The sequence below is a fragment of the Larimichthys crocea genome, chromosome XV (genome assembly GCF_000972845.2).
Source record: "Larimichthys crocea isolate SSNF chromosome XV, L_crocea_2.0, whole genome shotgun sequence".
Lineage (NCBI taxonomy): Eukaryota > Metazoa > Chordata > Actinopteri > Sciaenidae > Larimichthys > Larimichthys crocea.
In genome coordinates, this window is record NC_040025.1 from 21595631 (window position 1) to 21622984 (window position 27354).

A 27354-nucleotide genomic window follows, 5' to 3' on the forward strand; every position below is an offset into this window, starting at 1 on the left:
TCAAGTGACACACATACCCTGCCCCCACAAATCTCTTGTGTGACCTTTTTGGATAAACAAAGACCCTGGCGTATGCTACAAGTGTGTGCACACAATGTGCAGCGTGTGTGTGTGTGTGTGTGCATTTGTGCACACAGACTCTGCAGCTCTGCAAGCAGGGGAAGGAAGTCACAAGATGATGGGGATTTCAAAACTGGGCTGCAGCTGTTGAGGAAGCCTGTGCATTGTATGTTTTCTTTTCTCCTCCCCTTTGCCTGTACTCCTTTCTGTTACGTCTCCTCTGATACCGCTTTAGCTCTCCACTCAGACCGAAACTTCGAGAAGTCATATTTAATTTCAGCATACACTGACTATCCATGGAAAATCAACAGTATGCATGACTGATGCATCTGTGTGTGATCAACTTTATGAATAGCAAATATGGCACATGTTTCATCTGGTGAGATGTGCCTTGTGCAACGTGATTGGCTGGGGAGGGCAGCGCCTCCTAATAGCCACGAAGGGAGTGGAGCAGAAGGAGAGAGCGCCAGAGGAGGGGAGGAGATTTTGTTTTTTTTAAAGATTATTTTTTGGCCTTTTCAAGCTTTATTTTGATAAAGACAGCTGAAGACTGACAGGAAATGTGGGGAGAGAGAGATGGGGAATGACATGCGGGAAAGAGCCACAGGTCAGATTCGAATCCTGGGCTTCCGCAGAAAGGACCGAGTCTCAGCACATGCTCTACCAACTGAGCTAAACAACGCCCCGAGAGGAGGAGATTTAGGTGGGAGTGGAAACTCAACACCTTTTGACGTCTGCAACTGACAAACTCCAGAAGATACAAAGTATAAGGGCATGTTAGGGCAACAACAAACTCTCAAATGGAAAAACACAAGGCAGAGAAAAACGTTTGGAAAAGGAAAAAAAAAAAAAAAACAGGAAAGAAAGTTTGAAAGAAAGAAAAAGAAACAGAGAGAGAGAATGGAGAATGCAGTCAAGGCCAGCTGCTCTGTGTACTAGTCTGATTTGCAGAGGAGGAGTTTAACTCATGAGCCAAACAGCAGAGACTTAACCCCTTAATCTCCACATACAGCATCCAAACTCTTTGGCTCAACAGTGGCTTAGACAAGAAACTTACCAACAGATTAAAACTTGTCAGGACTGCTGCTTTACTTAACTCCTAGATGCTTATCTTGGATTATCTTCTATTATATCATGTGAACAATACATTCATTCACTGACTTATTAATCACAAGCTCACTGAAGTCATGTTCCTACAAAGTTATTGACATAGAAAAAAAGAGTTAAGATGATAATGATAAAAAAAGAAGCTCAGTCAAACACAAACTAATAATAGACAGTGGTCCAGTTCATGGACACACCTTCATCTACTCATGTTAACCGCTCCCAGCCCCCCCAGGCATGACAAATGTCCCCAAACTGCTTGTAACTCCAGTGGACAAGACAGGGCGACTGAGAGTGGAGAAGTGGGGGTGGGGTTGCTATGTGTTCAAGCAAATGTGGTGGGGTGTGTGACATGATTGGCGGGTGCAGACTTCCCCCTTATATGGATATAAATCCATATCAATACAGTGTATAGGTCAGTTTATAGCTCACACCTACTTGTAGCTGATCACATTCTGTCTGTGTAGGCTGATGAGGCACAACAATGCAAAGTGATACTTAATTATTCCATAGCAGGTGATACCGATGTCGGATCCATCTGGTGAGTCGTGCGTTGGAGACAGATAGATGAGTGGGGGGGGTGGAAGATTGGGGTCAGAGTTCAGACACGGAGTTGGGGGCGGGGGGTGCTGCATCCATGTAACACAACCTCTGGCTGTAAGCAGAAACCTCGTATGACAGGCGGGTCACAGGCCAGCAGTGTTATGACGACATGCCCAATCAAATGGTAACTAATAGGTAAACACACAGCGGTCACAAATCAGAGGCCTGTCTGTCTATTTGTCTGCCTGTAATTAATCTGGTCTAAACCGACTACCCCCATTCAAATAAATGGGAGGATTGGTGTTTTCACTGCAGCGCCTGATTTGGTCTGAATCGACCCCAAGTCCTTTGAGCCCTTTGTGGTCCCTCCTCCCAATTACCATACACACACACACACACACACACACACACACACACACACACACACATTCATATACTACCTCTTTTACAGTTGGGGGTGATGGGTGCCCCTGTACGTTCTCTGCGCGGGGTGGAGGTGGGTGCAAGGTGATGATGTCATCTTCCTCTGGAGGCTTCCAGATGTACTGCTCCCCGTTGCCAATGAACACTGCCTCCTGGTAAAGAATCAATTGAAGGGCTCAGTCAAGTATTACAATTATGACCCGGAAGTGTTTGTGTAAAACTATATTACAAAATTAAATTACACATATGTTTTTGTAAGAACCTGACTGTGTGTGTGTGTGTTTGGTTTCTTTTTGTTGCTCTGTTGTGTCCTAAATACTGAGTTGCGGAAGTTTTCATTTGCTCTGTTTGCTCAATAGGTAGGTAAACACTGACCATGTTGCACATAGAGAGAGAGAGAGAGAGAGAGAGAGCATTTGTTATGAAGGTCAGTGGTATGGATAACACACTTGCACTGTGGGATTAATGTGGGCTGCTTTTACCAAAATTATTGACCAAATAAAGTTATAGTTATAAAAGTGTCACTTGTGAAGCTTGTGATCATCTGGCTTTTTACTACCTCTTTTTGCTCTCCAAGAGTAGCTTTCATGCCAAGACCCAAACAAACAAATCAGCAAGTGTCAACGTCAAAAGGAGAGCAGGCATTGGAAATGATCCCTGTGAGTCTGTATCCTCTCAAAAACAGCTATTATAATTACTGGATGACTTGTACTATTCAAGAGTTAAGGAATGCTTGCTCAGTTGTGTGATTTTCAGAAAGAGTTAATGATTTGTTCTGTTCACTTTTCCATGACGTTACATGCAAATATATTCAGTCAAAGATATGCTGATTGAAATACAGACTAATGCTGCGATAGCCGGCGTTTAACCCTACAGGTGGAGGTCATTTTTAGTGAAGTTTTAGGAAGAATATCTAAGTCTGTGTAACAATGATAACCGCTTTGTAAACTTCAATTGCTACATTTCACTGAACTGCCAACTAAGTAAGCTCTCGCTATTATATGTTCTATCTATCTATGATCACTCTCTAAAAAAACGAAATAAAACTGACTAAAAAGTCTAAAAATAGACTTCAGAATAAAACAATAACCAAAGAAGTAACTGCTCCTGTTCATTTTTTATCACTGCTGGTGATCAAAACCAATTAGAAACCAATTAGAAAGAATGTAGTGTGTGTGCATGTACTGAGGATGATTAAGATTTTATATGCTCCTCCTGTGCAGTGAGAGTGAGTAATAGAAGCCAGGGCAGAGTAAATGGCTTCAATATGTGAACATTATTTATCCCCACACTGGCTGCTGGCTACCTGTTAGCCGTTTCTAGATAGACTTGCTGAGAGATTCAACTGGAACACACACACACACACACACACACACACGCGCACGCACACACACACACACACACACACAGACACACACACACACAAAGCACACACAAAGCACACACCAGCACACACACACACAGGCAGCTTGGCAGCCTGCCAAACTCTTACATAATCCATCCTTCCACCCTTTACTGTGGCCACTCTAATACGGTGCTGTGCTGCACAGCGCATAGGGGCAAAGGGAAGAAAGAAGCACACACAAACACATGCACACAGACACACACACACACACACACACACACATCATCAAGGATTTAGCAAGCACAGATTAAAAGTGCGGGTCAACATCCACAGCTAAGACAAAATTGTTTAAACATCATTATCAATCTCCTTAAATCACCAACACAAAAGACAAAGTCACCTGTTTTATGCTCTGCCAAACACACCCACACACACATACACACTATCATAGACGTTCAAAAAAATGGATATGTGTGCCAGCAAACCCACGGGAAAGGCTGATCACCATCCGATCATTGTCCCTCTACTTCCCTCCCAGTACTGCCTTAAACTGTGGCCTTGACTGTTTCTAAACACATCCCAGCTGACATGTAAATCTCTATTATGTGATTATGAAATTAAAATAGAAGACAACATTTTAGTTAGTTAGTTAATGAGGCTGATTATTTTACAAGCTTAGCATATGCTCACACATACAGTGACAACAAATGTGCAGTAAAATCCGAATATGTGATCAAAATGATCACAAGTCTGAACATTGAACACTGTTTGTTTGTGGACGGTGCCCTCTGCTGGTAAACACACAGACTTACAGTTTGGTAAAAGTGGCTGATGGATAATACAATACAGAGCGTATTGATTCAATGAATCCTGTACCTTCGGGAAGGAGTGCAGGTGAAACGGCTCCAGCGGTTTGCGTGGAAACTCCTGGCTACGATGTAGAGGAGGAGGAGCCGCTGAGGGTGAATCGCTCACACTCGACTGACTGTCTGACTGGCTGTCGGCCCCGTTACTCTCCTTCCTGTTTGTCTTCTCAACCTTGATATATTGAGGCAAATATGGAGACTGTATTATCTTGGTTCAGTTTTGGTGAATTTGACTATTTTTCTTTTCTTCTCATTTTTGTGTGTGCACAGTTACTGCTCCACTCAAACTTTAGAAACTTCTCTAACACTGTATACACTATCCTGACTTTAACAGTTCTTTTTACGATGTACTGGAAAGTGTTACATAAACACCAGTTACACTAAGCAATAGCGTTCTTAGTTATTTCCTTGTGAAGCCTCTTCCTACCACTCAACCACAGTGGATCATATCAATCATAGCCCACTATCTCTTCTTCAAAATGATCGCACCATAGAAACCTTCATGACATGAGAGATAAACACTACTGGTCACCCCAGCAGCCGCAGTAAATAGTAAATTTCATCAGATCAAGTCACGCAACTGTCATCACCCCATATTATACAGATGTATTAGCACGCGTTAGTTGGAAACATTGTTGCAGTGTACAGCTCTATGATATACATATCAACATTTCCATTTATATTCCTATGTATATTTTACCTTTCTGAACTTCCGTATTGAAGCATACTCAGCCACAGTTGGATCTTGGATGGCCAGAGAGTTGACAGAAGACAGATGGGACCTGTTGACCCCACTTGCACTCGCATTACCTCTTCCTGTCATTGGTCCGTTAATGGCGCCATTCCCTCTTCCATTCCCTCTAGCAACCTGTGAGAAAACCCCCCCCACAAAAACACAGACCACTTTCTGTATTACTAGGGATGTCAGGTATAAACTAATTACAAATCTAAAAATAAATTATCTGACGCACCATAAACAAGCCACAAAGCCACAATGTCTAACTGCAAAGCTGCAGCTACAGCACTTGAGACACTATGTATGTGCACATAGCTGATGATGCATGCCGTCTCCAGGCAAACAATAATCGTTAATGATTGCTTGCTACTATACCTTTGCCTGCAGCTAAGTTTTAAGCATACTTTTTTCGTATGTCTGCACCTGAAGGTCTAAAAAGCTGCTGCTATTACAAGTTTGTGTGGGTCTCATTTAGTAGCAACAGCATAGTTCCACCTGTAGACAGAGAACAAAACTCTCTACATTTGTATATGAGTCATTTTACTTATCCCCTTGTGTACTGTGAGCTGCTGTAACAAGTGAATTTGCCTAGTGTGGGATCAATACAGTCTATTTTATCTCTTATTTTATGTGAATCACTGGATGAGTGAGTGAGTAGCAAGCCAGTCCCAGAGGATGCTTCACATTCAGATCATAAAGCATGTTTACAGTTTTGGATCTGTATTTATGTACGTACATTTCCATTCCCACTGCGGGCTCCATTGGCCTGAGCTGAAGGGCTTTGGGCAGCTCTAGTCATAGCCGGCGTGTTCGTTGACATGGATGGTGAGGCAGAAGGTACCTTGGGGCCTGTGTCACCTTCCCGGACGCCTACGCTTTCATAGAGGCCGTCATCCAGGCAATGGGTTGGGGTGGGGTTGTTCCGTATACCCACCTCAGTGTAGGTGTGGTCTCTAGCCTCTCCTCCTCCACCTCCTCCTCCCCCTTCTCCTCCTGCTTCACCTCCTCCCCCCTGACCAGATCCTTGGGGACTGGTAGGGATCTGAGGAAGCTGGCGCCCATGAGAGGGTCTCAGGTCTGTCTGGGAGCGCCGACTGTGGAGGAGCAGGAGGTCCATACTGGCTGGACGGCTCTTACTAACAGCTGCACAGAGAGGAGGAGGAGGAGGAGGAGGAGGAGGAGGAGAAAGAAATTAGTGGAGAAGACAGGACTGAAATAGTAACAGCTCAGGGTTCTACATCATATAACATACAAACTGTCACTCATCACTTACAGTTTCCATTGCAGGGAAAGCGGTTGATCTCATGTAGCCTGGTGTCAGATTTGCTCATGGAGTTCAGTTTTGGATGTCGTAGGGTGCCCTGCTGTCACAAACATTTGGGCAGATTAATGCAGGCATAAAATATGCAAACACATGTATGTGCAAGCAGTTATTCAGGGAGAAAGGGTACACAGAAAAGAGCAGAAGGAGATGAAGACAGAAGGGAGAGAGGGCGTCAAATGAAAGCATGTCTCACCATATTTACAGATGTCCCTTTCTCTCCAGCTGGGGGGTGCTTGCTCTTGCTTTTTCTGACACAACATCAAAGTGAGGAAGGTCGACGGGAGCCAGTGGACAGAGAGAGAGAGAGAACATACAGACACTCAGAGCAGATAGATATTATCAGCATCCAAACCCTGGTTAGGGCATAAAAGTCCTTGGTTAATAATAAGAGCCCAGTTGAACACTGAGTGGAGCGTGACTCAGGTTTTTTTGCCAAAGCGGACGATGTCCTTGACTGAGAAAGTTTCTTTTTTTCACGATAAGAACAAGCAAACTCACAATTATTATTTTGTAGTTGCCTTCATTCTGATTCCCAGTGCTATTTTACCTCCTCTGGTATATGTCTTGTGCAACAAATGTATCTGGTTAACTCTTACATAGATCCCCGGGGTGTTTGTAGCTATAGGAAACTGTTGATATGGTGAGAGAGTGACGAAATGAAGTAAGAAGACAACAGCTCCTAGGTGCAGGTGTGAATGTGCAAACTGTTCCACCCCCACCCCTTTTTGTCTCACATTGGAGGTTGAGGATCTGCCTCTCGTATCATGTGAGATCTTTCTGCTGCGCTGCAAAACACACTGTAGCAAAAAATAGCATTTCTGGTTTTGCAAACAGGTGCAGGAATCCAACACATATCATCTAATTATAGAAGTTGCTTGAGATATAACACTACATAAAAAAAACTACCACGGTCAGTTGTGCGAGATCCGTGTTACTGGAGCTGGCTATTCTCTCCTCCAGTGAGCTGGAACTCAATCCTATTCGGGCAAACATATGGCCATCATACCCCAAGGGGACCATGAGAGGGCGAAGAGAGCCCCCCTTGGAGATGTTCATAATAACATGGCACAGGAGGGGGCTTAAGGTAAAAATGTCATGAAGGCATAGACAGAATGTTATCAGTTATTTTGCAACTTTTAGATCTTGTAAGATATCTAGTGTAATCCTTCTAAAAGAACCAGTGCATTTTAAAAATCAATAGTAAGAAATCAATAGTAGTAGGTCTCTCTTCCAGGATCTATGGTATCTGTGCATGACAAGTGAATTTGAGTTGGTGAACTACTGAACACTCGGCCCCCATCATCCAGTTTGGGGCGTATATTTTATTCTTTAGATCTCAACAATAGTGTGATTTTACTTCCATGACATGAACAGGTTTGACATTTCTCTACATCCTTATATGTGTATCCCATGGCAACAAAGCCACAGTGAAGCCTCTGATTGGTCCCAGAGGGTTCTGACAAAAAAAAAAAAGAAAAAAAAACCATAGGCTGTTCCACTGGTCTTGCCTGACTCAGTGTCTGATCCTCTTTAAACCGCAGGGTGCTCCATTGCTTTTGTCTGCAGAAGACCCTGCTTAAGAGGGGTGATGTGAGGCTGCTCTGACTCTGGCCTGTCTCCTCAGTGTCCTGTAAACATCATTTCATCTGATCTGACACTCGCAACCATTAACATTCATTACTGCCACTCTGCTCAGAGCAGGGGATAAAAGAGACGGAGAGGACGGGTGGAGGGAGGAGAATGGAGGGAGGAGAAGAGTTCAGAAGAAGTAGGGACACATAAAAGAAGGGCGTGGATGATGAGAATGATCCGGGCTGGCACAGAAAGCTGGCAGCAGAGACGATGAAACTCTGGCTGGTTTCTTTTTGTATTTCGATTCACCCGCCGCCTACTTTCTTCAACTTTTGTCATATTTCAAGTCACATGACAGTCCTCTTACCTTTGGCAGCCAACGCATACAAGGACAATGAGGATGGTGACCACAAAGGCAGATGCTGCTGCGATGGCTCCCAAGAGCAGCAAGTTTTGGTAGGGTGGGTCATCGACATTTGCCCCGTGGCTTTCCATGACACCCAGTCCCTCTCGCTTCTTCACTCACTTCCACTCGAGCTCACACTCTGGCACACAGACCGTCTGCTCAGGAAAACCTACGGAGATATGAGCGGTTGAAGAAAGAAAAGGAGAAGATACAACACATGAGTGACATGAGAGATAAGAACAAACTGAAGAAATGCTGCAGAGAGCAAAGTGAAGAATGGTTTGTGTGTGTGTGTATGTGTGCTTGGTGTGCCGCTGGCTTTTTGTCACTGTCTCTTTCTGACATATCAGTTTCTATTTTTGACTCACTGGGAGAATAATGCACATAAAATAGAACACCTTAAAAGCCAGCCAGTATGAGAATGCCGAAAAAAGGTTTCATCACACTCTTTTTGTTGTTAAAAAAAGATCACAGTGATACCGTAACATTCATTTGACTAGCCAGAGAGATTCTAGCATTTAACAGGAAAAACCAACTGAACTCCCCAGAGTAGTGTCTCACTGACGCGTCCACTGCTGCTACACTTCATTTCCTGGCAGAGCGGTTTCTTTTTTCTCTAATCAACAGTGACTCAAACACTCAAAACAATATTTTCAGTTTTTTTAAACAGCAATACATATTGTAGTGAGTGCTGTACTACAAACAAGGTGACATCTCTTATACTGCAACTTTTACCTCTCTGACACGACACACAAGGGCAAATAAACCCACCACAACCACTCACTCCAAGCTCCACAAACACACACACACACACACACACACACACACACACACACACAATTCATGTCAGACAAAATGATCTCTGAGGGGATTTGCAAACATTTCAGGCAGGAAAATATTGTACTTTTTACTTCACTGGATTTATATGACAGCTGATATACAGTATGTATATCAATGTGCTTAGAGAATACGATCTGTTGTTAGAGCTGCCTTTCTGAAAGTGAGATAAGGAGTCCTGGGGAAATAGCTAGCCTGGCTCTATCCAAAGAAAAAAAAAAAAAACCTAAAAAGATCTGGAACATGTCTTATTTACACAATATTCTTTTTTTTATTTATGCATCCATGACTAGAAATATAATATAACAATTTGTTATCACCTTCTTTTGTTAGAATCTTCTCATGTCGCTATATATATATATATACACACACACACACACACATGACACCAATGAAAACATACTTAATATTATATTCCATTTCTACCATATTATGTCAATAGATCACCCTAAATCTTACACAACGGACTTTTAAGAAACATCTTAACTAATGGAAACATAACTTGGTGATGTGAAAATCATTTGCTAGGAAACATCTGTAGCACTGTCTTATGAAAGGAAACAGAAAGTCATACATGCATACATGGAGTAATGTGAGTTTCAGAGTTAGTATACACGTGGTTTAGGATTGACGGTAAAATTCCTATTATGCTAGTTTTATCAAGGCTATTTGGTCAGTTAAGCTACTGGTGTAACACTTTGTGAATTGAGGTGCTGAATTTGTGAAATGCAAAAATCTTCCTAGTTCACATCCTTGGTAAACAGCATCTTGACCACAGTCCACGTAACCTTCAATCTAAATCTGACATATATTTATTTCAGTTAGCTGGAGTTACACCTGGCATCCACTGGGTGTAAACACTTGGAAACAACTAACCTCTACATAAGAACTAGTTTGTTTGGTGTGACCTGTTTTTATTTAGTGATACGCCATTATGCATGCACACACACACACACACACACACACACACACACACACACAGTAAACATCTACGCTAAAAGTAGGCTAAGTTTGGGCTTGGTGCTCCTGAAGTAGAGACTCCAATATGTCATGTTGAACACAGAATATATTTAGTTTGAGTTGTACTGAGGTATATTCAGTCTCTGACTTATCAGCATGAGACATTAGGAACAGTTGTCAATACCTGCACACATGCCTAACACTACACCACCACGCCACCACATTCCTTTAGGAAAAGAGACAATGGCAGCAATGTGTTTCAAGTATTAGATTATAGAGAAAGCTGAACATCAGGGATCCAAATCACAAAGCAAGCAGTGAGCAGAAGGAGGTCATGGCAGGCTACTGTATATATTGTGAGTGTGAGTGAGCAAGAGATTGTGGAATATACCACCACAGGATCTGGCTCTGGCTTTCTGTTTCTTGGAGATAAAACTGCATCTTTTTTTCCCCATGTCCTCTTTTCTTGGTGCCTCTCCCCCTCTCTCTTCCACCAGATCTCCTCTCCTCCTCTCTCTCTCTCTCTCTCTCTCTGTCTGTCTGCCTGACCCTGCAATATGTGAGGCGATGCACAGCGAATGAATTAGCAGAGCACGGGCCTCAGACAGCCCTTTATGGAATAGACAGACAGGCAGGCAGGCAGGCAGGCAGGCAGGCAGACAGTACAAAACCGTGGAGAGCGGGAGAGAGTGAATGAAAGGGAATGGTAAGACAGAGGTGATGAGACAAAGGAGCAAATGAGTGGGATGAAAGGACAGACAGGTGGGAGACGGAAGACAGAGAAAGAGGGGAGCACAGTTAAAAATGCAAAGGAGGAACAGGGAGGGGAGGGTGTGATAAACAGTGGGGGAGGGAAGAGAGAAAAGAGAGTGATGAGACGAAGGAGATGACAGTGAGAGAAATAGCAGGGAAGCCTGGGAGAATGTGCAATGAGCGCGGGGAGGAGAGGCAGAGAAAGAGAGAGAGGGGGGGGAAAAAAGAGGAGGAGGCGATAAGAAGGAGGTCATCAGCGGTCTGTTTCTGCCTGCATTTTGTCAGATCCCCTTCTGAAATATTCAGAGAAGAAACACATACAAAGGGTGCGTTTCTGAACCACCAGGGAACGCAATGCAGGATGGGAGCACATGTCTAGCAGCATACTTAACAGTATGTGAAGCTCACAAGTGGGGAACAAGACTCTGGAGGAGGAGAGGCAGTTTTTGTACGACGCTACAACGCCCCTGCAGCACGCTCGACGATGACACACAGTTAGGTTGCAGGAATCTTTATTCCAGCATCTGTCTTCATTTCAGAATATAATGAGTAAACTGATGACAGTGATAATAACAGCATATTGAGAATGATGACGATAGTGGTGATAGCCCTATCGATGCCTGCTGCCCGTGGGTTATTATAATAAAGATGACGGTGACGATGATGATGAAGGGTGCAGCTACTAATACCGATGGTAATGATGGTGATAATGAGGTCAAACCGAGAGCTGTGAAGACGCGTTGAGGGGCGGATGCAAGCAGCAGAACTGGCAGAGCAGCAAGCAGGATGCAGCAGTGCAGCGCAACCACAGGGTGGAAGGTTTCCTCTGTGTCTCTGAGATCACACACACATATGCACACACGCACACAGCACAGAACAAAACACACACACACACACACACCAGCATAAAATGCTAGATCGTTCTGCTGCAAAACTAACTACGATGTTTGGATTACACAATCACTTTGCAATGAAAAGTCAAACCAACGTACTGCTTAACCCTCTGATGTACACACTGGGGTACAACAGCTTCTTTTTAATGCAGCGTCTACTCAACAAAAGATAACTGTAGTTTCTACTCTTAGTTGTACTTAAAAATTGATCGGTGAAAAGAAAATCAGCTACATTCTGTGTGCCTTAAAGACAGTTTAGAGACAACCAAAGATTCATATCCTTAATCTTTCCGTTTTCATCTTAAACAGACCACATTTCCTTTGAATTTTTTGAAACGGTTTCTTTAGGGAGTGTATCTGTTGTTCCCAATTCTGTCAGATCTCATCACATGTTGGTTAAACCCCCCAAAAATGGGTTATATTTCTCCAGTAACATGATTCAACAGACCCAAAAATGGGTTATATTTCTCCAGTAACATGATTCAACAGACCCTAAAAAAACAACATAATGCTGGTTTTCTTGTGCAAATAAATGCACATTCAATGTTTTTAACGTGTTATCTGTTTAATCAGATATTGAAATGAGTAATTTATGACCAAGAGGCTGTTTTATGCACAATGCATTTTTGGCTATGAAAATATCTTACTGTGCTCTCTTGGATTGCAACACTTCTTCAAAAGTGGGACATTTTTCTGAGGTTTAAAAATAAGCGTAACCTGATTTCAGTTACATTTCAGGGATGACATTTACATTTATAGTAACATTTTCCGAATTACATCATGAGTTCTTATAAATTGTTAATGCCTTCTGTAGACAAGAGCTGTTGGTTCGGCTTTCTGTGCGGAATAGGTTTTACTGAAAGAGCAAAAGAAGTGACTTCAGTAACAACAGAGCCAAATGCTGTACAAAGCAAACTGGGTAGCTTTTGGGAGGCTAAGCATATATATTAAGGTTAACCTCAGCATTTCTTAGGTGATTCCCTTAAGTCATCTAAAATTAAAGAAATCTGTGCAGCTGCTGTTCTCATTCTTTAAACAATGATAATCTGCAACCACAGCTGATGTCTGATGTCTGATAGACAAGCTGCAAGAAGAGAATAATCAGAATATCAAATGTATGGCTGTTTCCACATTGAAGCACATAGAAGCAAACAAACGATGGTAAATCAGGAGATTGCAAAATACTGTATTTTAATTTAATCAGCATTGTTATCAACTAATTTGAACGATTTAACATCATGTGATTTGTCGTCAGTACAGATGGAGAAAGCGGAAAGAGCTTTGTGAACCATACATGAATACGGAAGGATGGGAATGTAGAGTATACCTGAAAGAAAAATGATATTTCCTTTTATTTGTACTATTCCATATTGGTGCAAGATGAGTGGATGGGTGTGTGTGTGGTTGAGAATGTGTGTCTGTGTGATGGACATATCAGTGGCAGCCTCAAACTGTTGTATTGTTACTCTTTGTCTCTCTTGATGGGATGTTATATCATGAGAAAATTACATATTGTAAAAGAAATAACTACATGTCAACTTTGTGAAAGTTAATCAGAATTAGGCAGAAAATAGTACTGTAAAGAGATTCCCTTAAAATAATATGACACATGCAGATATAGGCCTACATCAAACCGTAAACATATATAGTACTACTGGCATTATTCATGATCATAAAATGTTTAGTCCCTCCCAGTCTGAGACCAACATGTGAGGTAGAGAAACTCAACAACTTAGGTTAAAACACAAGACCATTATGACTTCAGTTTCTCAATTATATCATTACTCCCCGTGTCCATTGTGAATAAACATCTGCCTGTGTGCTTAGAAATCATAGGAAACAAGATTCTCCTTATGACTCCAGAACATGCCTGAGAAAATGTTTTTAGGTTTTTTTCAGTATCACAGTAATCCAGTGACAGCTGACTGTACATCCATGGGTACACTGCAAACAGAAACTGCTAATAGATCATTTTGCATGCTTTTATCAACATTATATTTCCTGTTTAGATCCTCCAAATCCCCCAAATACTATAATGGGAACTGTAGTCTCAAAATTTAAGTGAGTGACAAATCCATTAATATCAATATAAATTGTTCATGTTGCACTGCTACATGCTGTCTACATGCTTAGGTTTGAGATCATTTAAAAAGTGTCACTTTTACATAGTTTGTCCAGTTAGCTTAACTGGTGGAGCATGTGAGTCCTTAGCGGCTTGGGTTTGATACCAACCTGGTGTATGATGGAGACAAAAAAGCCCCCAAAAAATGTATTTATAAAAACTCTACAAATAAAATAAATGGCATTATCTGCCATTGATCGGTTTTGGAAAAAAAGTCTACATCACTACAAACACTTATCATCACAACATGAGTTGATTGACCGCATTTTGTTTCACATCGGCTCCGCACACTGTTGGTGGCAAGCAATTCCCCAAACGTTTGCTGCAGCTCGTTCTAAATTTTTAATGACATCATATGCAGTGTTATCGCTGAAAAATATTTTGACTGCGGTAGCCATTCATTTTGGTCCCTGTATCTATCTCTATCTGCAATTTCTGGCACCAACTCAACACAGTGGAGTTAAATGGAATTACATGTTGTGTGCTCAAAAACATTCGACAATTTACAAAGAAATCTTCAACTTATTTCTGTCTGCACCACAAACCCTTTTCATCAGGCTAGGGGCAGAATTTTTAGATGGGTATCTCAAAGCCGCAGCACGCAAAGTGGAAATATCTACATCATGGCTACATTGTACTTCTCAGTAAACAGTAATTTTATCCTGTTCCTCTGTATTATATTTACAGTATTTCAGTGTTTTGCTTGGATTTCCAGAGAAGTACGTTTCTCACCTCTCGTATAGTCACATCACATAACAAACATACACATGACACCACACCAGTTAATTTTTTCCACAGCACATAGAGGGGAAGAAAGAGTGAATTCAGTAAAACCCATATCACATGTGCGACAGACAACAGTGGAATTACACTTACTCAGGTACTGTGCTTGACAGAAAATGAGCATATATTTTGATACATCATTTATTCATTATCATTTTTTTGTTCATGCAACATTTCATGGTTCTGACTTCACAAATATGAGTTCTTTATATGAGTATATAGCTGAGCTGAGTAGCCAAGTTTCAGAATTTTTATACAATTAATCAGCAGATTCATCCATAATAACAATAATTAGTCTTAGTCCTAAACAAAATTGTTAAAAAACAATCTCCGCCTCAAACAACTAAACCAGTAAAATCATTTTATATTAATGCAAGAGTAATAATAGAGTAATAATGACAGGGGCACTGTTTCTGCATTGGGTACTGATTATATTTACATACTTTCACTCAAGTATATTCCCCTGAAAATAAAGATTGTTTTGTTTTTGTTACCTTCAAAGGAGCAGGTCCTCCATCATGAGCCACTACCATGCTTTTACAGTAGCCTTGAATGGACAATCCTAAGGAACCTCTCAACTGGATCTTTTGGGCATTCTTTTGAGTTCAGTTTCTCTCACGCGCTTTGAAAGATGGCGATGAGGCGAGGGTTATTCAGTTGGTTGCATTCTGCAATTTCGCTGCTAGACACCACTAACTCCTACCACACTGGACCTTTAAGTAAAGCAGCCAAATACTTACTCTGAATATTTATACTCCCACCACAGTCGACAGATACGATACACACCACAGCTAGCTCTACATATGTACACCTTTCCACTGTTGAAATGACTCGTATGACCTTGTGCGCCTCCTCACCTATGAACAGAAAACTTCAATTCATCCCCACACTTAGTTTAGCATTGCCACGTGTATCTCCCACCCTAAGCTGTCTGCGCTTATCACATAAAGACTCTCCAAAAAGCCTCTTTTCCATCTCCACATTGGATTGACAAAGCCAGCATCCATGCAATTTTCCTAATTGTAGGCAGAGATTCACAAGACCGATATGTTCCCATCATATTCGTGAGCGTAGCTTTCAGTCTCTGTCATCACATTAGGACAAATCCAACTAAGTGATTATTATCGAGGGCAACCCCAGAGATATGAGGATTGGCGCACATGAGTGTGTGTGAAGTGATTTATGAGTGTGAAACATAACTCTTGTTCAATATGTGAAACTAACTAAGCACATGCCATTTCACGGGCTTTACACAACCAAGACATCGGTTACAGACTAACAATCCTCATCAAGCAGTATGACATATTTTCAATTATCACCTCATCAGCACCGACCTGTAACTGGATATCAACCTCTAAAACAGCCTTTCCTCTGTGTGCCACACCTCCAAATCTATCACACTATCTGAACACCAGGCATCAATGCACATGTAATCTGTGATGGACAGAAATAAATGGTGATGATAGAAAGAAAAAGTGGAGCGTTGAGGATGACCTGTCCTCCAAACATCGCGAGTCAAGTTCATCAGAGGCCTGGACTACAGCACATTACATCTGAAGGGAGACGAAAAAATCACATCATGTCCATGGAAATCTCTGGCCCTGCAGGAAACCACTGCACTGTGCATAACAACATGGAGTGATGGGGGAGACAGAGAAGAAAAGGGGGAGAGAGGGGGAGGCAGTAAAGGGAGGAGGAGGAGGAGGAGGAGGTTACAGCTTAACCCTCTGACATTTTTGCTATCAGCTGCAATGCCTATCTCTAAGCCTCACACACCCACCCACTGAGGGCTAAGACCTTGTGCCGGCACTTGGAAATTCAGTTTTCAATTTAGTGAGTTTCCCAAAGTGACCTGTTACAAGCAGTCACATAACACATCCAGTGAGCATTAACCTGCTGAGCTATTTGTCCTGGACTAACATTCTAATCTCATAAGCAAATATGATTTGGAGTCAGCTCAAAGCTTTTGGCAACATCTCACTCATCTTCTCTTAATGAGTGAGAGTATTAAGTGACAACAAACAACAACAAACTCTAAACAAATATGTCAAACGTGATCATCTGTGATATTCTATATTATCTTACTGCCAATAAATCCCAAGAAAAGTCCAAAGCCTGACACAGCATTTTCCTGGTCCTCTGTTGTCTGAAAATAAGGTGACATGTTGCTTCATTAACATGAACGTGGACTGTAGTTTATTTTGAGTCAGTTCCGCTTACGGCATCCTGCTGCTGTTAATACTCATAGAGATCACCAAATGTGTATTAATCTTTGTTGAAAATAGTCCACAACAAATGTTCTATTTACTCCCGTTTGGGTAATGTTTGCTAAAACCTGCAGAAGCCCAACTGTTTTCAGAAATTACGGATTACATGAGACTGCTGTGTTTTTTCTTATAAAAATGCAAATCTCAATTAAGGATCTTGTTTTTGTTTTTTTATATTTGATTAAGAGTAACAATGGGCCAACTTTCACTACATCATCAAGAAGTATTATGTAATTTTTATATAAATAAATTATAAACAGTATATTATATATGACTACACTTAGACCTGCGATGTTTGCTTGTGATGCTATTTTGCAGATGCAAAGGCTCCTGTTGTTTGTCTGCCAAATCTATAACTGGAATGACGATGGGAAGGGGAAAAAAATGTATCTAATCTTAAATTGTTAAATACATACACATTTGTTAAATCCACTCTCTCCTACTCTCAGCAGAGGACAGTTGGCAGCTTCACTCTGGTTGCTGTTGGGTACAGTACACACAGGGTTTTATCTGTTTCGCACCCGATCGTGTGCGTAAGATCTCCTCAAATGGCAACCCTTGTGTTGTTTTATTTTTAGAGTAACACAGGATTTTGACATTTCACTTGTTTGCCTCATCCTGTGTCGCATGGCGAAATCTTTTCCACCACAAAAACAACAAAGAAAATCCCAAAGGTTGCCTCGACGGATTTCTTTTGTTTCTCTTTGGGGGTGGATGTGTGTTTGTGTTTAACTGCTGAGCGCAGGATGTGTAAAACAAAATAACATCATCCCTAAATGGGAGCTAAAGTGTGATAAATAAAACTGTTTAGCTTACATGCCCTGAAACCCAATCCTGAATAGGAGCATTTACTCTTGGTGTGTATGTAAATTTAAAACCTGAGGGGGAAGTGAGTGCGAGAGTTTCCCATGTGTAAAGAGGCAGCACGGGTCAAGCTAATAAAAAATAGGAGAAATAGACTAGATACAGTTTGTTCTATCGCTGCTTTCCGAGTGCACAGAGGACAGTTCCAGTGAGAGACTTCATAAGCCGCGAATACAGTTTAGTGCTGATCCTACAGACTCAGGCAAGGCAAGACCCCATTTTCCTCTCACTTGACTCGACTTAATTAACCAGAATGAGTCAGAAGCAACATTCAGGATTTAAGATTTATCCTTATGGGATTGGGGATCTCTCCCTCCCTCTTTACCGCTCTCTCTCTCTCTCTCTCTTCCACATCTCTCTGTTTATGGCTGACTTCAGTGCTAACTTCCTGCTCATTACTTTAATGATGGTGCTACTGTGAGCTGATGCTCACGAGTGCAGTTTGCTTTTTAACGCTGCATTTTGGGAATAGGAAAAAGACACACACACACACACGTACACATGCATGCATACAGCGACAGAGAATCAAATGAAATCAAAAATACATTATGCATGTGTGTCGTAGCGAAAAACAACCAGCAGCCATTGTTGAATAACTTCCAAAATCCAAGAATCATCTCACAGCATGTATCAGTCGTAAGCTGCATGGCTCCCACAGTGCTCTGTGACCATGCATGCACACATTTACTAAAAATGAGAGTTAATGTCAGAGCAAAAAGTAAATGGGAAGCTGAGTAAAGAGCGACAAACAATTTTTTTCCTCCTCTGAAGTATCAGCCTAACTCCCTACGTAACTGTAACACAGAGAAAGAGTCTGACAGACAGATATATCCAACCCCAGCTCTCTGCTTTTGCTTTAGATGCATTATTCATCTGTGTGCCAATTTGGAGGAACCCTCCCAATCCCCCAGCTAGCACCAAAAAGAGAGAGAGAGAGGGAGAGAGACAGGCAGACTAGAAAGAAAGAAGTCACAGAACGTCAGAAAAAGAGAAAAAGAGAGAGGAGAGGGAGAGGAAAACACCAGAACAAAAGGATGAGTGAGACAGTAGCAGAAAAAGCAGGAGCAGGAACGGCTCAATCTCTCAGCTGCAATGTAGTGAAACATCCAAACAGGATTTCAAATGATCCAGGGAGACTTCTCCCTATATGTTTTGATATTTCCAGCTCTGCCCGACTTGTCTGCGCAGAGCAGATTAATGCCGATTTCCACACTAAAGACTCTTAACCCTGTCAGAAACACAGTGGGAGCAAAGACCATAGGCGTGGAACTCACTTCTTTTAGCCTGAAACTGTGCGCTGTTGCTAAATCTCACTCACACATGTTGCAGTGTAAATGTCAGTGCTGTCAGACATATGCAAACACTTTCATAACTGCATGATGAATCCGGGAAATTCTGGTTTATAGCACGCTCTGTCATCATCTCTTACTGGTATCTCAAGTGTCGAGATAATGTCAGCATAACTCCCAGTACAACCGCATGCACACTGCTGAGGCTGTCCATCCTGGGACGGCCTGCCCCAAATTTAACCCCACACTTTCAGCCTACGTCTCATCCTCGCCTTCTTCCCAGGTTTGTTACCTATTATGGCAGCAGCCTGTCACACGTGCGAACCAGATCCTCTTTAACATCACAGCATAGCAGAGGATAAAGTGGTCACTCACAGCAGCACCTCCTCACCATGATGGATGTGTGTGTGTGTGTATGAGGGGGGGAGGAAGGGGAGTGGGGTGGGTAAGTGTGTGGGCTGGATCAGTAGGATTGCTGTTTAATCTGCCGCCGTCTCCCCATAACGGAGCTCTGAGCTTTTTAGACCTGACAGCTGGTTGTGTCTACATCCACGTTACTGCACTACACAGAGGACTAGACGGCTACTTTTGGCTGTAGACACCCACTAACCTCCCTATAACCTCGCTTTACACTAACACTGAGCAATAACATCTGGTACCATATCTGACATTGAGTTCATTATTTGACGCAGCCTCGCTATGACGTGATCCTTTTTACTGTAGTGTTATGAAATAGAATTTAACGAATGATGCTGCTGCGAAGGGCGTTGGCTTGCGCTCCTCTGCCGTAGGATCTGTCAAACTGTGGCGCTCCGCTCTGAGCATTCGCCTGTCAGATTTGGCCTTATTTGTCAGTTTGCTGTGATTCTGCTCCCCTCAGCTTTGTCGTGTCACCGTTTGAATTGCTTCAGAATGCTCCCGGGAGTCGCTCACATGGAGAGTATATGTCAGACCTTGGAGCTGATTTACATCAGGTCAGTCTTTACGGAGACAGAAGCATTGCTTAGGCTCTACGAATAACACTAGTTAGGAGGTTTTAAGCGGCTATAATAATCTCCTGAGGTGCTGTCATCCCAATCAAATGGGCTTGTAAAAACAGGCCTTTTGCACATTTGCAGAAAATATGTCAATATGCACTAAAGAAGAGCATGTTAACATACTGTAAACAAAACAGCTGCACTGACTTCGACTCTGTGCACCTACAAAACTTAATTATATGTATAAATGGAAATGGACAAAACGCTGCTATTACACTGGCAAAAAATGCATTATAAGCTTCACAAGGGTACGATATATTACAGGCCTATTGTGTTGAGATTGTACAGCTGTACCTAATAAACAAGCTCAATATATTATATATGACATGTTTTCCATGCTTCAGGCTGTGTGCACAGTTATTTGTGATCAAAAAGCAATATATTCCTGTTGCTCAAGGTGGACATAAAAACATCTCAGAGTCACATGCTCCCACAAATCATTTATGTCAGCCCACAGGGATCAAAATCACAAGTCAACTGAATGGAAAAATGTGACAGGGTGACAGGGGGAGACAGTTTGTGCCCACACTTAACTCGGAAATAGTTCTTTTTTTTCTGTTTCCGAGGGTACTTTTGGCATCACGGCCCTTGTTAAGTTTTCAGTTTGCGTTTTAGACCCACAAACGCGAGGCGCTATCTCATGACCTCAGGATTACACCTCCTCTTAAACGTTTGCATCAAACAAAAAACACAGACGTCAGACGAGCATGTGTGCAAACAGAAACAGACACACATAACACGTGTAGACCCACATGGAAACGGCACTTCCCAGGTCTCGGGTGGCGAGTGATGTTTTCACACTTGTGTAGGGAGATTGCTATTTCTGCACGGAGCCAGATAACTCAATTATTCATCACGGATGCTGGTGCACTCACTTTACCTCTATAAAGAGGGGTTGGGTGGTCGGGTGTGTCTCGTTTCAGAGTGATCCACATGTGCATGTATATATGTATGCATCTGCGCGTGTGCCAGGAGACCTCTGAGAGGCGATGAACTGCTGACATGCCACACCACGCAGTCTGAGGGGGAAGAGGCAAGAGGGGGAGAGAAAAAGGAGCTGTCATAAACACGGCAGTCAAAGAGATATGAAGCAGGAGCTGAGGATCAAAGAGGAGAAGGAGAAGAGGGAAGGAATTAGTTTCCTTATCTTCTCTCTAAGCCAACTGTGCACCTTCCTCACTTGCTCAATAAATGGATACTAAGAAAAAGTATTTTTGAATTACCAGCTAAACTGAAACTCGACGTTCAGCCAAGGGGACTTTTTAAGCACGTGTCTAGTCTCGACTGTGGTCTGAAATTAAAGTATAAGATTTCGAGTCAGTCATCGACGCCGCTTACTTGTTATTTTTCTCACATGCATGTCACACATTGATTTTTTCATTACCTGTTTGTCATTGTTTCAGCTATAAGTACAAAAAGACCAGAAATAAAGGACAGAGAGAGAAAAGAGACACAATACCTGAATGAGGTGGTGACTTGGGATGCATTATACCACAGATGATGGGTTTGTGGGTAGACGCCCACTTAGCCACAGACCTTTACGCAGCAGATTGTAGGCCGTGGATCAGCGTGTGCTGCTGTGAGTACACAAACAGCTGTTGAGTGCTGCCCCAAGAGCGCATTTATCACCCCTGACACCATATGGAGTCCTGAACAAACACACTGTACGCACACATGGCCTACAGAAACATGTCTACATATGCACAATGTACTTGTAAATACAGACACAAAGATAAATCTTCACAAGCAAACCAGAGGATAGAAATTCAAAACTATATATACGTGCACACAACAGACAGACTCATCTGTACAGCAGAATTTATATTAAGAATGTTTTCTATATCTGCACATTTTGCACATTTGTTGCATCTCCTGGCATCGATCTTTGACATAAAACAAGTGAAAACGTGCACATATGAGACAGACACATAACTCTTTGTCGGTGGCAGCCTATCTCGGATTGTGCTGCTGCCCTTATTTCCCTGAGGACTACTCCGGAGAGCCAATTGGAGCAGTTACACATGTCGACACTTCCATGCAACCATTTACCACAGCACATCCGCCCAGTGGCTCTTTTCATTAGCTTTACAGTCTGCAACTCTCTCGCAGACACATAGACTGTATGCTGTACACACACACGCACACACACACACACACACACACACACACACACACAGATTTATTTTAAACCATTCCCTGAGGGGTTTTACAGGACAGAGGCAGTATACAATCTGATCACAGTGTTTGGTTTCTATGTCAGCAATTTATGAACCCCCCCACCCCATCCCACCCCATTCAGCCTGAGTTTGTCTCAGTGTTGCATGTGCATGTGTGTTTGCAAGCAAGCTAATGAGACTGAAGTGGGAAATGGAGATGTGAAAAGAGAGTTGAAGTGGGGGGGGGGGGGGGGCACACAGGAAGAACGAACTGGCACTCTGATGAGTGTACACTGTAAGTTAGCATACTGTCTGTAGCACACGCCCCCATGGTTTTGGGTGAGTCACTCTCTGCACTTGCAAGCTTGCATCCAATCTTACATATCTCAATATGCAACACAGTTTCTGAGAGTGTGCGTGAATTTCTATCAGATCCTGAAGAAAGCACAACATGAACCTCAATTTCTCTGTAAAAGCTCTCTCAACCCTTCGACTGTTTCAACCGCTATGATCTCCCCCAATTCACAGCCCCAGCACCAAGTGCCATCCAGATGACTGTGTCTAATTTTCACTGGATATTCCATTTCCATTTGAAAGGTGGTTAGCACCCATTGAGCAGTGTTATCATGTCCGTGCAGACAGAGAGAAGCTGGCCTCCTCCTCCCAGCCTCAGACGGAGAAGCCATCGATTTGATTCAGTCTTAAAAGCCGGGTCAGCCTCAACAATGGCAGCTTGTGGAAAAACCATTACCCTAGGTGAATTTTTAAATGTTAACCTACATGCATGTTTGCCATCGCTCTGCCTCGTTCTCATTCTCCCTCTCTGATTATCCTACACAGCACCACGGATGGAGAGGAGACAGAAGAGAGAGAGAGGGAGCTCTGTGGGTTGCTTCTCAATGGAGTGTGCAGGCTCCTCTCTAGGTGAGTCACGCTGCCTTTCTTTACACTTCTTGTCCAAGGCCACCTACCTCACACCTCCACTCTAGCACAGCTACTGCCAAGTTACTACGCCTGCTCATCTATTACACTACTCACAGACTCTGACACGGTAGAAAAGTCACAGATGACTAATATGATCCAGCTGAAATGCCTGCTGCTGCACTGAAAATGATACATGGTGTTTAAAGCTGAAAGCTGTAACATATATTAGCTGGAATATCATTATTTTATGTTTGGTTGAGTGATGTTAGATGTTAAGAATGACACATTTACTGTAGCTGGACTGAATGGGAAGCTTTTCAGTCACATTGCTGTGGGTAATGCATTATAGCTCACAACAACTGTGGTTCAAAACTGTTTCACTAATCAGAGATTAGTTTTTTTCAACATTGTTGAACTCAACAGCAAAGTGTGAGTGCTGAATATACTTCTGACAAAAAATCAGGCTATGTACAAACTAAACAGCATCTGTTCATATAAATAATACCCAATAATACGTAAAAATGCACATATAGTGCTAGTACTATTACTAAATTGAAGAGTAGCATCACACAGTGAGTTTGTTGCCTTTATGGACACCAAGCTTTATTTAGCACACCTCAACTTTTACCTCAGACAGCTAAGCCATAAGCAGAGTGTGGATGTTAACCTATAGACTGACATGCGTGACTGTAATTGTGGTTACGCGGCGCGCCTAGTTTTGATTATAAAATACTCATCGCCTGATGATGTCTTTTAATGTCTTGTTTTGCCTGACCAAAAACCCCAAAACTTTCAGTTAACAAATTACCAACCAATATTATAAAAGTGAGAACTGGCAAATGTTTGGCTTTTTCACTTGAAAAAGTACTAAAACGATTATTTATCAAAAAAGTACACCTATCTGTAGATATCGCTAGTTGTGGTTAGCAAGTGGTTATATTAGAAGTTTCATTACAAGGAGGAAAACATAAAAGGGACAAGTTATGACATTACAGTAATATTTTGCAGGTACTGCTGCTCAGTATGAAAGAAGGACATCATAACAGTAGTGACTTCACTTGGTGTTTGACCTGCTGGCCTTGCATGTTTGATGCCAGTGAGATGTGACAGTGTGAATCAGGTTAATATAGTGCAGGGTTCTGCTAATTGGGTTAGTGCATGGTTTGTTTAATTGGGTTAGCAGTGATTCCATGACAGCTATCACGCTGACAGACCCTGCTATCAATCAGATAGGTGAATGAAGGTGACAAACCCAGCAGGCGCTGTCATTAAACATGCAAACAGGATGAAGTGCACATACACGTACACATAAGCGTGTCAGGTTACGCTGGAACTCACCTCATCGACTCAGTTCTGACAGAGGGAGAGGAAGTGTGTGGAATCAAATAAAATACCAAAAGTCCTGAAAGTGATGACGAGTATTTCCGAAAATGGTACCAAATAGCTGAATAAATATAGATGTGTGTGTGTGGTGTGCATGTTTGCACGAAAGAGAAAGGAAGTGTGTAAGAGAGAACAAGACAGAGACCACTTGGGACCTCAGCTCCCTTTCATGTGGAGGTGAATACATAAATAATAAAATTAAATCGTCAGAAACAGCCCAAAATAGTCCTGACTCTTCTCTCGATACACACACAAAGATATGTTCCACATCCTTCAAAGTTACATTAGTTAGTAACAGTCTTCACATTTAATAATCTCCATATTAAAAAGTAAAAATGATGACAAAAATATCTTTTTTTTGCACCAGTTAAACAAGAATTCAAATGGCCTAGGGAAAGAGATAACAACTGTCCTGATTAAAAATGTCATTTTACAATAATGGCTGTGTTTCCTCAGGCTTTGATGTGCTTCTTGCTTCTGTAGCTACCTGTTATCTGATGGTAGCTAGGTGCAATCTGCAAGGTGTCGTGGGAGGGGGGGGGTGAAGTACTAAATAAAGACATTTTCAAGGTTTTGAGGCACGAAGAAATCTCAACCCCAGTTGTGTCACTTCACTTCTCCGCTTAACACAATCTGCTGCCTCCTAAAATAGCTCAGTGTTTCTCTGAAGCCACACTCTTGACTCAACACCAAGATAGACAGATAGGGTACGTGCAGCAAGAAAGTCTGTCAGTGAAAAAAAAAACAAAAAACCCCACCACATCCACCCCACCATGACGAGCACACAGAGTCCCACTCCACGATCTGTTGACTGATCTTGTGTGATTCTGCTAAAGTGTTACGTCAGTACATGCATAGATATGAAAAGATCAGACACCTGTGATAGCGTGTTCAACATTCGGCCTTGTGACATAAAATGTATGACCTTTTTTCCACTTTTGCGGAGCTGAACATTATGTCTGACCTGATATACAAAATGTCAACCCATGTTTTACGTCAGCGTTAAGAGATATTTCCAAATCTTGACAGTTGTTTTGAGGCAAAAACCATAATCTACAGTAAATGGATTAGCCCCCTCTTGCTTATGTTTTGATTTTTACTGTGAACTATTCTTTAAAGCCAGAGGCAGCCTCTGGAGTGGAGTTCAGCTGATGTGATCTCTCTTTCCACAAGCCACTCTTATTAAGCAGCACCACTAAAAGCCGGAGGATTCTCTTACTACACCAATCAATATAGGATCTGCCTCGCCACGGTCCCAGGAGCCCTCGGCTCCACCCTTCATTCTTCCTCCAGCTTTCACTGTCCCTACAGTCTTGCTCATTCATGGTTAGCATCACAGTGAGGTGAATGTGTGTGCGTGTGTGTGTGTGTGCATTTCTGTGATCCTGCACACCCAAGACAGATCTGATTCCAAATGTAGCACTATCTCAAACCTCAGGAGGTGAAACAGGTGAAAATGGTCCACAGAGGCAGAGCTGAGGAGCAAACCGCCTGTTAATGAATAAATAAACACATGCAGTCAGCATGAATGCCCCGCTGTCCTCACGCTCTTTGAGTGCAGAGGCTGATCTTCCATCGCTAACACCTGTGTGACTGTCAGAGGAATCAATAAACAGCTACTGTTGCAAAGGTGAACTCGCCCGTCGGCGTGCACGTAGAGCTTACACCGGCTGTCTGCACCTCAAACAGGAAGAGGTATTTATAGCAGAGTGACACACCTCGCATCCATGTTAATACTGCATTGCCAATTAGAGCAAATCCCCAACTTTGTCTGTTCAGTCTTAATTTCTTACTTATCACTTATTACGTGCTGAGATATTCACCGGCGAGAGGGTTTTCATACTGCAAACTAGCTGCTGCATATGATGGCATCATTGAATTATCTCCATGTGCTGATGCAATAGATCCATTACTAACTGCAGCTGTGTTTGCTAGAGACACTACTACTCTGGTTTGTTGCCACTCTGTGTATTTAGACAGAGTCTGATATTAAAGTCGATATTAAAGTACTGAAGTCAATGCTTTGACGCTAAACCCAAATCAAAGCATGAAAAGTGACGCTTTCCTTAAAGCGAGATATTTTCTATGTCAAAGTTTGCCACTCTAACAGCACAAGACGCAGAGCAGAAGTGTGATAGAGAAGAGCATCCTGTCTCCGCTAATGAGATCCAGACGACTTGCTTTGTTTGCACAGATTAAACAGTTGTTGGTATGAATACTTCTTCACCCACAAGAAACGACAAAGACACACATACTATGTATGAATAAAATCTCTTTCTTCAGTATAAATACAGAGTGCCCTGCTGTGCTGTAGCTGTAGAAGTGAATTACAGCCAACAGCATGAAACTGAGGTCACAATGTTGCTTTTTTGGCTAAAACTTTTTGGAGTATAAATGAATTTCATTGAATTTCCTCTAACTCCCCTATACACTAGCTACACTTGGTGCTTCTCATGTATTACCATTAAATCAGAACCATAAGCTAAATATCCAAATATTTCCAAATATTAATAAGACTGTAATAATAACACTGTTCTGGCATTAAAGACTCACCAGACTGGATGAAAAAATATTCCATCTGTTGCACCATAAAAAATATGTTTTAACCCATTTCCCAAGCTGCACCACCTGCATCTACTAATCCAGGTGGACGGAAATGAAAGACGTCTTTCATTGTGTCTCTTTTTGAAAAAAACATAAGAAAAAT

General features: G+C 42.1%; 1 protein-coding gene across 3 annotated transcripts in view; it reads right to left on the reverse strand.

Annotated features, from left to right (window-relative positions):
* The window catches only part of LOC104935671 (uncharacterized), a 38182-nt gene that overhangs the window by 5038 nt on the left and 5790 nt on the right, over window positions 1-27354 (reverse strand). Inside the window, exons 2-8 of one of the 3 annotated variants that reach the window (XM_019256457.2) lie at window positions 8341-8548; window positions 6595-6649; window positions 6351-6438; window positions 5814-6220; window positions 5042-5209; window positions 4352-4513; window positions 2148-2282 (exon numbers count right to left, since the gene is read on the reverse strand). In XM_019256457.2, coding sequence (XP_019112002.2) covers window positions 2148-2282; window positions 4352-4513; window positions 5042-5209; window positions 5814-6220; window positions 6351-6438; window positions 6595-6649; window positions 8341-8468 — 1143 coding nt within the window. In that variant the 5' untranslated portion in view covers window positions 8469-8548. Of the gene's footprint in view, window positions 1-2147; window positions 2283-4351; window positions 4514-5041; window positions 5210-5813; window positions 6221-6350; window positions 6442-6594; window positions 6650-8340; window positions 8549-27354 lie in introns of all 3 variants that reach the window. The other 2 variants (XM_019256456.2, XM_027288757.1) reach the window with 2 other exon arrangements.